The sequence below is a fragment of the Mytilus galloprovincialis genome, chromosome 13 (assembly GCF_965363235.1).
Source record: "Mytilus galloprovincialis chromosome 13, xbMytGall1.hap1.1, whole genome shotgun sequence".
NCBI lineage: Eukaryota > Metazoa > Mollusca > Bivalvia > Mytilida > Mytilidae > Mytilus > Mytilus galloprovincialis.
The window spans coordinates 821,042-836,609 of NC_134850.1; the positions used below are offsets into that span (position 1 = coordinate 821,042).

The 15,568-nt window shown below is 31.7% G+C and overlaps 1 protein-coding gene across 1 annotated transcript; it reads right to left on the reverse strand.

The window, feature by feature from the left end:
* Positions 1-282: 282 nt before the first annotated feature.
* On the reverse strand, positions 283-10,257 carry LOC143056809 (glycine amidinotransferase, mitochondrial-like). Its single transcript, XM_076229971.1, has 7 exons — positions 10,104-10,257; positions 8,436-8,699; positions 7,900-8,071; positions 6,967-7,132; positions 5,791-5,912; positions 3,176-3,326; positions 283-436 (listed from the first exon to the last, which is right to left on the reverse strand). Exons 2-7 carry the CDS (start codon positions 8,474-8,476, stop codon positions 285-287), a joined length of 804 nt encoding a protein of 267 aa, XP_076086086.1. The 5' UTR covers positions 8,477-8,699; positions 10,104-10,257; the 3' UTR covers positions 283-284.
* Between the last annotated feature and the right edge of the window lie 5,311 nt (positions 10,258-15,568).

The window sequence follows — 15,568 nt, forward strand, 5'->3', positions numbered from 1 at the left end:
GGAACTTTCTAACCAGTTGATATGTTCCGTTGGGACTTTTGAACTTAGTCACTTTGTTCCGGTGGAACTTTTAAACCAGAGGAAGAACAAAGTAACTAGTTAATACGTTCCTCCGGAACTTTTCGGCTAGTTTCCAACTTTCCAACGTCGGAACAAAAGAGCATTTACAAATACACTACAAAGTCAGTTTCATTACAGAAAAAAAGAAATAATCATATCCTTAAACCCATGTTTATTATGCTTTGATATAAAAGTTGATAAAACAGACATAAATGTGTAAAATTTCAGCTGTTTGTGGTTGTTTGATTTTCATTGCTGTCCATATTTGGAAAGTAATTGTGACATTCACCAATACGTTGAACATCTGAAGTCTGGCAGTGAATGCTACCATCAAATCTGTAAGAATCTCTGTATGGTACACGGATACATTTAATACCTGAAATATATATAAATATTAATCAATCTGAAACTTTTAAAACTCTTAATTGTTTACAAATATATGCATTTAATATGAAATATATTGAGATTAAATAATTTGAAATAATTTCTGTATGGAAAACTGATTCATTTGACACCTCAAATTTTAATGAACTTCAAAAATAACTATTTTTATATAATAACCAACGTTAATAAAGAATATTAAATGTATTTGTTTAGTGTATGTTCACTTGTGTTTATACTATGTCTTTTGATTGAGTTTAGCCATTTCAATTAATATTTTACACTGTCGCTTTCTATGTTTTGATGTTACACTATTGTTTCCGATAAGGGCGAAGGTTGGTACCTATTAAAACATTTAAATCCTCTGCAATTGTTTAGGACTCTGATGTTCTGTAAATGTCTTATTTTATGTGGTTCATAAGTGTTTCTCGTTCCTCGTTTTAAAAAAAAAACGGTAATACTGGTTTTCCCGTTTGAATGGTTTTACACTTGTCTTTTTTGGGCTCTTTATAGCTTGCTGTTTTTTGTGATCCAAGGCTTCTTGTTGAAAACCGTACTTTGACCTATAATGTTTCACTTTGATAAATTGTGATTTGGATGGAGAGTTGTCTTATTGGCACTCATACCACATATTTTTATATCTATTATAAATATGATATGTCATTTATTTTATTTTCAACTATCTAAGATTTTCATTTTCATTTGAAATTTTATCCTATTTTGAAGCAGTCAAAGCCAAATTTCACAAATAAACAATCAAGTTCCGTCCCATACCTCTCCCCTGAACTGTAAGATAAGTGCAGCCACTGTTTAAGGTGGTAAGTGTGTCTCTCACCATCTTGGATTGTAAATAACAGAGAACATAAGGTCTTGATTTTGCAAATGAATTGGCAAAATAATACGAGGAATGAAGTTAGCTTATAAATATGAATTTCATTTAAAAAAAATAATTTATAAGAATTTAACTATAAATATTGATATGTTTACAAGTGCAAATTGTTTTTGCTTAATTCTTATTTGTTTTTAGAATTGGCATTTTATGGGGATATAACTTTGATTTAGTGCATTTTCTGAAGAAATCTACATGCAATTTTGCTGTTTTGTATTTTAGCCGGGAAAAAAACGTACGGCACACTATCTGTTCTTTTGATATTCTCAAAGCACGTCCTAAAAGTTATCTTCTTGTATTTCAATTTTCAATTATATCATTTAGTTTAGCGTCTAATCAAATAATGGTGTTTTTTCTTGTATAAACCATACAAAATGTGTCATTTTTATTATAGTTTTAAACATATCACAATCTATACTTCGTTTTGGGAATGTATAAACAAATTCTACCAAGAATACTTCTATACCACCTTAAGATGAAATATTCTACTGTAGAAATAAACAGAATAATAGAAGAATATGCTCTCCCTTAATCCTTTAGGAATTTTGATTGTTATAAAACTTAACATTTTTCGAAAAAAACTAAGGCTTTTCTTATTCAAGGAATAGATAACCTTAGCCATATTTGGCACAACTTTTGGGAATTTTGGGTCCTCAATGCTTTTCAACTATATACTTGTTTGGTTTAACAACTGTTTTGATATGAGCGTCACTGATGAGTCTTATGTAAATGAAACATGAATCTGGCGTATTAAAATAAATTATAGTCATGGTACCTTTGATAACTATTTACACCACTGGGTCGATGCCACTGCTGCTGTACATTTAGTCCCCAAGGGTATCACTAGCCCAGTAGTCAGCACTTAGAAGTTGACATGACTATCAATTATATGGTCATTTTTATTATTTTCCTGTTACAAAAATTTAAATTTTTAAAAAAACTGAGGCTTTTCTTATGCCAGGAATAGATTACCTTATCCGTATTTGGCACATCTTTAGGGAATTTTTGGTCATCAATGCTCTTCAACTTTGTACTTGTTTGGTTTAACAACTGTTTTAATCAGAGCGTCACTGATCAGTCTTATGTAGACGAAACATGGGTCTGGCGTATTACATTTTATACTGCACTAGTTCTATTTAAGCAGTCAAAATGCGTTGACCCTATATTTCTATGTCTTTGAACTTGTTTGGCTTTACAACAGTTTTGATCTCAGCTTCACTGATGAGTCCTATGTACATGAAAAGTGCGTCTGGTGAATGACATTATAATCCTGGTAACTTTGATAACTATAATCAAGCTTCAAAATGGTACAGCCAGAGGGAAAGATATAAGGAAGGGATGGTCAATGGTAACACTTAATGTCCCCGTCTCCTATGACCAGCCAGAGGGAAAGATATAAGGAAGAGATGGTCAAGGGTAACACTTAATGTCCCCGTCTCCTATGACCAGCCAGAGGGAAAGATATAAGGAAGAGATGGTCAAGGGTAACACTTAATGTCCCCATCTCCTATGACCAGCCAGATGGAAAGATATAAGGAAGGGATGGTCAAGGGTAGCACTTAATGTCCCTGTCTCCTATGACCAGCCAGATGGAAAGATGGAAGGAATTAATGGTCAAGGGTAACACTTAATGTCCCCATCTCCTATGACCAGCCAGAGGGAAAGATATAAGGAAGGGATGGTCAAGGGTAGCACTTAATGTCCCTGTCTCCTATGACCAGCCAGATGGAAAGATGGAAGGAATTAATGGTCAAAGGTAACACTTAATGTCCCCATCTCCTATGACCAGCCAGATGGAAAGATGGAAGGAATTAATGGTAGGCATATAAACAAGATTTATCATACCTAATGACTCAAGGAAGTTGATGGTAGGTATTTCAGTTTCTTCAACAATGGCTTTATCTGGTCCTACCATTAACAGATTAATACTCAGCCAGGCACTAGACTCACAAGACTCTGGTACAACCATGCTGTTAGGGAATGGAGCATCTAATATCTAGAAAAAAACAGAAGATGTATTTAGGAATGTTTCATTTAAACATATATTTGTGGACGCCGACTATGCTGACGATGGCATGAAGGATCAGTTATGTCTCGCTTTTTCGAGCAGACCCTTTTTCTTTCAAAACCTTTGAAAAAATAAAAAACACAATTGCCCAACTCATACTGCCACATTCTTTGTTTAGTGTACCGTGATATTAGTGTAAAGACTTGAATTTGGCATTTAAATTAGAAAGATCATACCGTAGGGAACATGTGTACTAAGTTTGTAGTTGAGCGGAATTCAATTTGGCCAAAAACTTTAACCTGAAGCTGGATAGAGGGACGGACAAACAGATGGACGGAGGCACAGACCTACAAACATAATGCCCATAAATGGGGCATAATAAATGCGGCATAAAAAAGGATTTCATAAGATATTCAGATATCAAAAAACAACTTTTTAAACTAAAGAATGTACATGTATTAGAATATGGATAAGAAAAGTTGTGATAAGCGGGAAAAATTTGTATTGGCACAACATAAAAATCTAGAGGCGCTCAAGAGCCTGTGTCGCTCACCTTGGTCTATGTGCATATTAAACAATGGACACAGATAAATTCATAACAAAATTGTGTTTTGATGATGGTGATGTGTTTATAGATCTTACTTTACCGACCATTCTTGTTGCTACAATTATCTCTATCTATAATGAACTTGGCCCAGTGGTTACAGTGGAAAATATTTTCTAAAAATCGACAAAAATTTATGAAAATGTAACAAATTTACTATAAAGGGCAATAACTCCTAAAGGGGTCAACTGACCATATCGGTAGTGTTGACTTATTTGTAAATCTTACTTTGCTGAACATTATCTCTGTTCACTGTTTATCTCTATCTATAATATTATTCAAGATTATAACCAAAAACAGCAAAATTTCCTTAAAATTACCAATTCAGAGGCAGCAATCCAACAACTGGTTGTTCGATTCATCTCAAATTTTCAGGGCAGATAGATCTTGACCTGATAAACAATTGAACCCCATTTCAGATTTTCTCTAAATGCTTTAATTTTTTAGATATAAGCCAAAAACTGCAATTTACCCCTATTATCTATTTTTAGCCATGGCGGCCATCTTGGTTGGTTTACCGTGTCACCGGACACAATTTTTAAACTAAATACCCCAGTGATGATTGTGGCCAAGTTTGGTTTAATTTAGCCCAGTAGTTTCAGAGGAGAAGATTTTTGTAAAAGATTACTAAGATTTACGAAAAATGGTTAAACATTGACTATAAAGGGCAATAACTCCTACAGGGGTCAACTGACAATTTCAGTCGTGTTGACTTATTTGTAAATCTTACTTTGCTGAACATAATGGCTGTTCACTGTTTATCTCTATCTATAATATTATTCAATATAATAACCAAAAACAGCAAAATTTCCTTAAAATTACCAATTCAGGGGCAGCAACCCTACAACGTGTTGTTCGATTCATCTGATATTTTCAAGGCAGATAGATCTTGACCTGATAAACAATTTAATTCTATCAGATTTGCTCTTAATGCTTTGGTTTTTGAGTTATAAGCTAAAAACTGCATTTTACCCCTATTATCTATTTTTAGCCATGGCGGCCATCTTGGTTGGTTGACCGGGTCACTGGACACATTTTTCAAACTAGATACCCCAATAATGATTGTGGCCAAGTTTGGTTTAATTTGGCCCAGTAGTTTCAGAGTAGAAGATTTTTGTAAAGGATTACTCAGATTTACAAAAAATGGTAAAAAATTGACTATAGAGGGCAATAACTTCTAAAGGGGTCAACTGACCATTTCGGTAGTATAGACTTATTTGTAAATCTTATTTTGCTGAACATTATTGCTGTTTACAGTTTATCTCTATCTATAATATTATTCAAGATAATAACCAAAAACAGCAAAATTTCCTTAAAATTACCAATTCAGGGGCAGCAACCCAACAATGGGTTGACCGATTCATCTGAAATTTTCAGGGCAGATAGATCTTGACCTGACAAACAATGTAATCCCCATGTCGAATTTGATTTAAATGCTTTGGTTTCTGAGTTATAAGCCAAAAACTGCATTTTACCCCTATGTTCTATTGTTAGCCATGGCGGCCATCTTGGTTGGTTGACTGGGTCACCGGACACAATTTTAAACTAAATACCCCAATGATGATTTCGGCCAAGTTTGGTTTAATTTGGCCCAGTAGTTTCAGAGGAGAAGATTTTTGTAAAAGTTAACGACGGACGACGACGCCGGACGCCGGACGCCGGACACCAAGTGATGAGAAAAGCTCACTTGGCCCTGTGGGCCAGGTGAGCTAAATAAACAAGATGATTTTGAATATCTGACAAAAAGTAAAAAATCAGAGTAGTAGATGGTTTTTAGAGCATTGCTTAGTTCCTTGTGTTGCAGGTTATAAGAAATTATAATAACTAATTTAACTTATAAATACTCACTTCCCAAGATGAACCTGTGAATATTCTGTCTTTATCTTCCTTTGTGATTGGTCGATCTGGAGGGTTGACGAGGATTCCTTTCCTTTCATTGGTAGGTGGTACTAATGGGACCAGTGATGCGTCTATTCAATTTTGAAATAAGAATAAAATAACAAATTTATAACCTTTAACGATGTGTATCCTGAATCATCACCTATGAAATATTTGATAAGGCTGAGGACAAGTTCAGAGGGCCCTCATGGGGTTTTTGATTATGTGATTACTTGGCCGTTTTTTTAATGATTATTTGATTATTAAGCCAAATATTTCATGATTATTTGATTACCTAGGACTGTATTTTTAGTTTATGATTATTTGATTACTAAAGATAAGCAAATATTTAATGATTATGTGATTATATTGGCAAAAAAATGGTGATTATGTGATTACTAGGACCCCCCATGAGGGGCCTCAGTTCAATAAAATCATACATGGGACACCAGGTGAATGCCGTTTCATCATTTGTTGGTGGTGTCAGAATTTTTTGTTTACTGTAAAATGTTACGCGTCTCCTGATTAGCTGACATTGTTTTGTTTATCACGTCGTAGACATAATTTTTTCATGTGACCGTGACGTCATAAACGTTTTTTTCATAATTAACCCAAGTTTAAAATGAAATTAAGAATTAAATTATAAGAAATGGCTGTAACATTTATTCTGTGTATGAAGAAATAACATAAAAAATGTGATTAACACGTACTTAAAAAAGTGTATTCATTGCATAATAGGATAACAATTTATCTTCCAAAAAGAACATTTTTTTTATTGTTTTCTCATGATTATAGGTTGGAACCCCCCTCCCTTTTTTTGAAAGAGCATTGCATTGGAATGGGGACATGTAGTTGAACCCCCCCCCCATTTTTTTAAATAGCTGGATCTGCCCCTGTATGTTGTCTTTGGGTTTACTGTCTCATATCCATACACCCCCACATCTTCTATTAAATATTTTTTTGGTCAGAGAAAGTCAATTTGTTCAATATAAAATGGTGGACTTCTAACTCTAAGGTCATGCAATCATCTTGAAAAATATTCATATTAAAAATAAAGAGGTATTGGTTTTCTTCATGCCAAATCGAAAACCACTTATCAACAGTTTATCAAATAAGATATACAAAATCTATTCCAATATGTACAACCTATATGTACTGGATTCAGATCACCAGGAAAGTGAACTTCGTGTACTCGATAACCACGAGATTTCACGTGACGTCTGAACCAATCAATGCCTTTTCTATTAGCTGTCATGCTCTGCTGCACAATCAGATCTTTTCCAAGTCTCAAAACTTCAGCAGCGTCAAAACACTAGTAAAATTAAAAAAATATTATACAATATGAAAACAAAATACTCTATGCTACTTTAAATGTGTATCTGGAGAGCATGATTCTAATTTCAAATAGTAAAAGTCCTCTAAGATTCTAACTCGGACCTCTGTGTAAAAAAGTCAGCGCTCTAACTAACAAAGCGCAGAAGCTTACGGCTGGATTAGTATCTACTAGCCGTACTATGAGAAACAATCCTGTCACACATGTGTTGTATTCCTCGCTGCCCGAAATGTAGAACATAATTTCCTCTGCATGTAGGCAGGTAACAGTTCATGTTGTCTGCCATCCATGTGGTTTTGTCAATGGCAGTAGAATAAAATTGATCGATATAAAACGTGACTTCAACCTTATAGTCTCCCAGACAACAAAAGGTTTGAGGCCGACGACACATTTATATAAATATCAATCGCCATATTGGTCTTCAACTATTGTCAATCTTTACCAAGTCAGTTGCCAGTAATTCAGTGTATTTTTGCTCTCTGCTATATTTGTTTTTCTTTTTAAATGTTTTAGTATCAATCAGGCAGTTAGTTTTCTTGTTTAAATTGTTTCACAATTCCTCATGCAAGGCCTTTAATTGCTAAAAAATTAGTATGAATTTGGCTAATTGTTGAAGGCTGTACAGTGACAAATAGTTAACATAAAATAAAATATAAAAAAAATCAATGCATAAAAATTGGCATAATTGGTATTCACAAAAGTTTTTGTCTGATATCCTTCATTTTTTTTAATTTATAAATACTTACCGGTTCTCCTTCATTGATTACATATTTATAATTTTGTATCCAGTCTTTACGTTCCTGACAATTTGTGTCAAAAGGAAAGTCTACATTATACATGTTTTCTGACATGGTGGGCTTGGGAGCCATCGTCCATAACATGTCTTTATCCTTCTCAAAATAATCATTCAGTATTGTCCTGCAAGATTATTTTTTTTTATTTTTACAGTATTGAGCAAAAAATTGTAAAATACCAATTTTATACATACAGATTATGGCAAAATAGAAAATTTAATAAAACAATTTACATTTAAATTCCTTCTTTTTTTCTGCCATTGTAGGACTGCTGTTATTTTTCATATAAACCCTTTTTATAATGAGGTACAAACGTAAGAATCTTATGGATCGTCTGGGTAATGGAATTCCTTTTTTTAATTGAAAATATTCCAAATAAAATAACACAGTATCTTTAACTCTCCTCCTCTAATTTTAGGCATAATTTTTGGGGTTTTGTTTTTGGTTGTACACATGGTTAAAACAATGCTTATCACTCTAATATCTACCTGTATGCCATAGACTCAAAATATCGAGATCTACTGCTCATAGTGGACTCAATAATTTCATTCCCGATTACCAGCAGGGTGTCACGTGGACAGGAAGCTCCATGTTGATGCTCAATTGAAAAGAACGGTGTCCTCACGGGTTGTGTAAAATCAATTTTATCAGGTCTCCTGACTGTGACATTACACTGGAATCTAAGTACCCTCTCTAAGTTGTCAATCTGGAGAGCTGCTTGGTGTATGTCTTCATCGCTCTGTTTTCCTGTTCTTGGAAAATATATGAAATGATATTTAATAATTAAGATCAAATTTCAATCCTATATTTTAATTTAATCCTACTGCAATAATCACAATAATCACTGTTAATTACTTTTATATTGCAGAACATTTATATATACTTTTAGACAAATATGTGTGATGGAATTGCTTCTCTCCATAAGTAGATACTTTGTTATAGTCAGTGGTAAGAGGATAGGCAGATCCAGGGGGCCTGGGCCTCATCTCCCTTCTAGGGGAACAATTTGATTGATTATATAGGTAATCACGTTCTTGAGATGACAATTAATTTTGAAATGAAAAATATGGCTCTCCGGTAAACTATGTTTACTGTGTATATATATTGGTGTGTGTATGTTTATATCATATTGGCCATTGTTGGCTAGGCTTGAGATCTCACAATACTTGTTTAGTCCCACTGCATGCATGTACCAGTCCCAATTCGGAAACTCTAGCCTTTGTTAGTCGTGTGTGGTTTTTCTTTTAATTTTGGTTCATTATTTGTTTATTGCTGCTCTAATTATTTTACGTGTTTTCGTGTTTTGACGTTTTATTTCTCTTTTTCTCGTGTTTGGTTCGATGTGCATGCTTTGTGTTTCCTCTTATTTATTTTCCGTGTTTCGTGTCGGTACTCTTAATTTCTCGTGCGTGTCCCGCATTAAAATTTTGATTAAAAAGTAAACCGGGACTTATTAACAGTGAGTGTGTTCAGTATAATACCTTCTGAAACTTGAGTAATCTAATAGAACTTGATTAGTATATTGTTACACATCTACTTTTGCATTTCTATTGTATATGTTTGGTATGTAATAAAGTTCATCAAATTACTATAAATAATATTTTGTTCTAATCAGATGCTAAAAGGTAACCACAAGGTCTGCATGTCCATTAATAATTGCTGCATGATCTCCAAGAACGGCTGAGTAATAACTTCTGGTACTTTTTTCCTTAATAATAACGATTTTATTTCTCGTGCTTCGTTTTCCCAATTTTTATTTTTTCGTGCAATGTTTTTGAGATATTTATTTCACTTGTTTCCGTGTACAGTACCCCTCTTTACCACCCTCTTGTATAGTATAGTTAATTCATATACATGATTATCGCTATTTTATGCATTTTTCCTTTGATCTTTATAATTTATTTGTGATAATTTTTCATATCATGCTTCTCACTTGAGATAGAAAACTTTCGCTAGAAACTCAGGAGACACATGACGTTGCTTAAGAAATTGAAATGAACTTTATCATGGTAATAAGTAAAATAGCAATAAACAGATTATCATTGGTCATTTCAACTCATTGCTTTTCTCACTTTAGCCATCCCGGCTCAAGCGAGAAAATCAATCTCATTGAGATGATCACCGATAATCTTTCATTATCACAAAAGTTTCCATACCTGCTAGTAGGTAGATATCCAGGTTCTTTTTGAGGTGTACACCAAAAGTCTGGTACTCACAATATGATTTCTTCTAAAGGATCCCATTCATTGTGAGAGTTTACAATTTTCATCTTTGAATCAGTTAGCTATTAATACGTTATTATCATGATTATAGAATGTCAACTGAAAAATAATCTTGGTGTTAATGGACTCTGTAAAAACTCTGTACAGTCCTTCAAAATTAGGAAGATACATTTTGTAATCATTCATTATACATGTAATACAAACACCGCGTGCAATTGAAGAAATTTTAAGGGGGATATTATTGTTCTGCTACAGTGACTTCATTTGCATGATGCTTTGATGAAAAGCTCATGAAAATTTTTTTATGGAACAAGAAAGATAACTCTTGGCTAATTAAGATACTAGATAATATGCTGAAGTCTGTACTGTTGAAATGGTCATTTTCATTTATAATAATGTGCATTAAAGTGTCAAAATGCATTTCTATAAGTTCCTGGAATGTAAATGGTTTATTTAGGAATATAAATAAACAAAGATCAAGTAAACTGAGTGATGGAGATATAAGTAAATATATGCAATCTGATATAGTATGCCTAGCAGAAACACATGCAAACTCAAAAGATGTTTTACAATATGAAGGTTATAAATGTTTTATGAACTGTCGTATAAATGAATCAAAGAAACCAAGTGGTGGTCTCGCAACTTTTATTAAAAGAAGTATTATACATGGTATTCAATTGGTTGACAAGTCAGAAAAAGATATGCTTTGGTTCAAATTAGACAAAGGGTTTTTCAAATTTTCTAAAGATTTATATTTGTGTTTTGTGTACATTTCTCCAAAGAATTCCTCTTACACATTAAAGACAAATTGTGATAGAATAATTTTTGAAAAATTAGAGAGGGATATTTCAAAATTTAGTCTGATGGGAGATATTATGGTTATGGGGGATTTAAATGCTCCCATTAACAAAGGGGAACAAGATTTTATAGTAAATGACTCAGATCATGTTCTTGACAATTTTTTACCGCTTAATTATGTGGCAGATAATATACAAAAATTTCGTAATACTGAAATACATCAAAACACAAATGAATATGGAAAGAATATTGTTGATTTATGCATTGATGCACAACTTAGAATTTTAAATGGTAGAACCATTGGTGATTCAATAGGGAAAACAACATATCATAATTATATTGGAGCCTCAATTGATGATTATTGCATTTGTAACTCAAATTTTTTACAAAACTTTGTGAGTTTTAAGGTAGATGAGTTCAATCCTATACCATGTATACTATCTGATCACTGTCCTATACATGTAAAAATTTTATCTCAAGTTACTGATAGAAATTTACAAGACTGTTTAAAGAAAAGTATGAGAAACATTAGATGGAATGATAGGAAGGAAATTCCTTTTAAGTCAACCTTATTAAATTTTGATTTTGAAAAATTATGTAAAGACCTAGAAAACATTAATAATTCACTTGATAAGCAAGGTTCTGGTATAAAATTAAATGAAAAAGTTTCTGAATTTTCTTCTTTTTTGATAAGTGCTACAACAAAAAGTAAAAATGATATAAAAAATATGTCAAATAAATCAGATTTTCAGAAAAGGAGAAAAAAGAAAAAATTGTGGTATGATGATGAATGTGAAGTTAAGTACAGACATGTGAAACAATTGGCAAGGAATTTAAGTAATAATCCTTGGGACAAAAATTTGAGACAAAAAGTTGCTTTAAATAAAAAGGAATTTAACAAATTAACCAGAAAAAAACAGACTTTTTAAAAATAAATTATTAAAAAATATTTTAGAATCTGAAGACAAGAATCCATCACAATTTTGGAAGTCAGTAAATCAATTAAAAGAAAAAGCAAGTAATGATCCCAGTTGTAATATATCCCCAAAGGAATGGTTGAATTATTTTAATAAATTAATGAATATAGATCATATAAATAGTTATGAAAATGAAGATACTCACACATCTTCTTACAAAAATCAAAACATTGAAATTTTAAATTCTGAGGTTACAACTGAGGAGGTACAGAAGGCAGCAAAGAAGCTGAAGTTTGGAAAGGTAAGTGGGCCTGATGGTATATTGAATGAAATGTTAAAAATTACATGTAATATTAATCCTAAGGTGTTTGTCTGTTTTTTCAATGCTATATTAAAATGTGAAACCTACCCTGATTTATGGAGAGACAATTTTATAAAACCAATCTTTAAAGGTGGTTGTTTCAATGACCCCTCTAATTATAGAGGAGTTGCATTATCTAGTTGTTTTGGAAAAAATTTTACTAAAATATTGTCAAACAGGTTGGATGATTTTCTTGAGGAAAATAATATTGTTTGTAGTGAACAAATTGGATTTAAAAAACACTGTAGAACTAGTGATCATATTTTAACCTTAAAATGTCTTATTGATAAGGCCTTCAAGCTATCTAAATCATTGTATGTCTGTTATATTGATTTTAAGAAGGCTTTTGATACAGTTAATAGAGAAGCATTATTGTATAAATTGTCCTGTTATAATTTATCAGGCTGTTTTTTCAATATTTTGAAAAATATGTATGTTGAAGTTAAATACTCAATTAAGTTTACAGAAGGCGAAACAACGTCATTTTTATCAAAAGTGGGAGTAAAACAAGGCTGTATTTTAAGTCCAACTTTTTTTTCCTTATATGTAAATGACATGGTTAATATATTTGACAACACATGTGACCCTACTGTAATAAATAATGTCTAATGTAAATTTATCTTGTCTTATGTATGCAGATGATATTGTTTTGATATCAGAATCTGCAAATGGTTTGCAAAATTGTTTAGGTAAGTTATCAAATTATTGTGATACATGGAATTTATCAGTAAATATAGACAAATCAAATGTTATTATTTTCATATAAATCTGGGAGAGTAATTAAAAAACACAATTTTAAGTACAAAGATTATGTATTAGAAATTACACCAGAATACAAATATCTTGGAGTATTATTTAAACCTTCAGGTAGCTTTACCCAGGCAAATGAATACTTATGTAAAAAAGCAAGGAAAGCATCATTTTGCATTTATAAAACTTTGCATTCAGACAAATTAAATATATTACCAAATCTTAAATTATTTGATTCATGTGTTAAACCTATACTTCTTTATTGTAGTGAAGTTTTATGTTTAGATACTTTGTTGAAAAATAATGTTTCCATGGAGTCTAGATATTTTTTATATCAACCTGTTAAAGTACAAATTAAATTTGCTAAATATGTCTTTGGAGTTAACAAAACTGCTTCAAATTTAGCAGTTTTGGGAGAATTGGGTATGATCCCATGCTCTGTTGATGCTACTAAACTTTGTGTAGGTTACTGGCATCATATAGTCAATTCAAATCCGGATAGCTTAATAAATAAAATATATTCATCAAACCTTAATAATAAGTAAGACTGGTATAGAATTAAAATGAAATTGTTATTTGAAAAAGTTGGATTTGACCATGTCTGGGAAAATCAAAATTCATTTAGTAAAAATCGTTTGACTGTTTCTATATATAAAAAATCGAAAAATGATTTCATAAAATTTTGGGACCATTCTATTTCAAAAAATATTATTGATAAAAGAGGAAATAAATTAAGAACTTACAAAGATTTGAAAAAGAAATTTGAGATGGAAGACTTTTTAAAATTAGATATAGACAGAGCTGATATTTCAAACTTTGTGAGAATTAGAATTAGTAATAGTATCCTTATGATTGAAAAGGGCAGACACAGAAAGATTGATTTAGAAAACAGAATATGCCCTCTATGTAAATTTGAAGTTGAGGATGAATTACACTTCACCATAAGATGTACCAAACTCAATGAGTTGAGAATTAAATTTTTTCAGAATATTTCATATATTTTACCATCTTTCAATAATCTTTCAGACATAGAAAAATTTCACCTCATTTTTCGAAGTAACGATTATGATGTCAGTAAATGTTGCATAAAAGGTATTAGTGAGATGTACAAGTTCAGACGTTCACTAACTTAAGCTATTTTACGTTATTTAGTATATTTAGTATATAAATTGTATAACTATGATGTAAAACTGTACCTCCTCAGTCAAATAGATAGATAAGAAAGACAATATATATTACCATTTTATGTACATATAATTGATTGTAATGATTACTGTGTGTTTGTTCTTTGAGTATGTGTTGATGACAATCCAGATTTTGGATTTTTATATCAATAAAATCTTATATCTTATATCTTAAAATATGTTTGTCAAATATAATTACATAACAAAAAAAAAAGTTTTTACTTAATTACGTCATTATTCATCCCTATCTGTACCTGTTTATAAATCTAACAATATTAGTAATTGTAATTGAGCTGTTTCCCTTATGTGAAACATTGTGTTGTATGTCGCCCTATGGTTGGGTTGTTGTCTCTTTGTCACATTCCCCATTTCCATTCTCAATTTTATGAAATAATCACCCCTGACAGCTGACGAATTAGATTGTAATGCATGATTATTTTTAAATCTGTATCTAAATATTTAAATAAAAAGTTAGTTTTCAAATAGAGTTATTCCTCTTTGTCCCAATTGTACTTTCTCTTTGATTTGTATTGATTAAAATATGCTATGAAAATTGTTTTTTTAATTAGTTATAACGAATTTTGATTAGATTATACATGTTACAGAACATAATTGAGTTAAAAAGAATAATTTACCATTCGTGAAATCGCACTGTACTATAATAATTTGGGGGCTACCGTTTTCTTTGAAGGCAGGTACATGTACATGATGAACGTATTTCACTATTTGTAACATTTACTGTTCACACACAATACCGTTGTTCTTTATGTTTCATATAAACGGGGGAGTTCTTTGTCCCTCTGCTGATTATTAGGAAAACATACCTTTAAAGTATATATTTTAAACGTGTCAAAAGATATGCTTGAAAATACTGGCGATCAATCTCTGTAGTCAGGTAGTAGTACCACATGTTTTTTATTTACATTCGACCTTCTTCTTCTTCTTCTTCTTCCAAATCTTCACATCCTTTGTAGGACAACCACACCGTTAAGGCATGTAAAACAAAACCCACCACCATACAAGTAGGAATATATTTACACTATAATTTGAATAATTCCATCCTCCACCGCTATATACAGGATCACTTTTGTAGTTTCACATATATCTTGTTGTATGTATTCTTAGTTGCGTTTAAAATTGTTAGGCTAGTTACAGGACATATATACAATTGGATTATATATGTTTACGTAGTAAAATAGTTCATTCTTAAGAGACAATGTAGTAAAATAGTTCATTCTTAAAAGACAATGTTGTAAAATAAGTTGCTACACTCAAGTTCGCACTGATAAAAAGAATAATAGATTTGCAGCAGTAAAATGTAAAATAGTTCGCCTTTCGTGATATGATAAAAAGATCTAAAAGCTAAAAGAAAATCACTTTCTTTCCTTT

Excerpts from the sequence above, each read along its gene's own strand:
- LOC143056809 (XM_076229971.1), bottom strand. The coding sequence starts at position 8,476 with ATGAGCAGTAGATCTCGATATTTTGAGTCTATGGCATACAG. Across the intron at positions 5,913-6,966 it reads TCTGAATCCAGTACATATAG|ACGCATCACTGGTCCCATTA; the intron begins GTTGTACATATT and ends AAAATTGAATAG. Across the intron at positions 437-3,175 it reads CAACTTCCTTGAGTCATTAG|GTATTAAATGTATCCGTGTA; the intron begins GTATGATAAATC and ends TATATATTTCAG.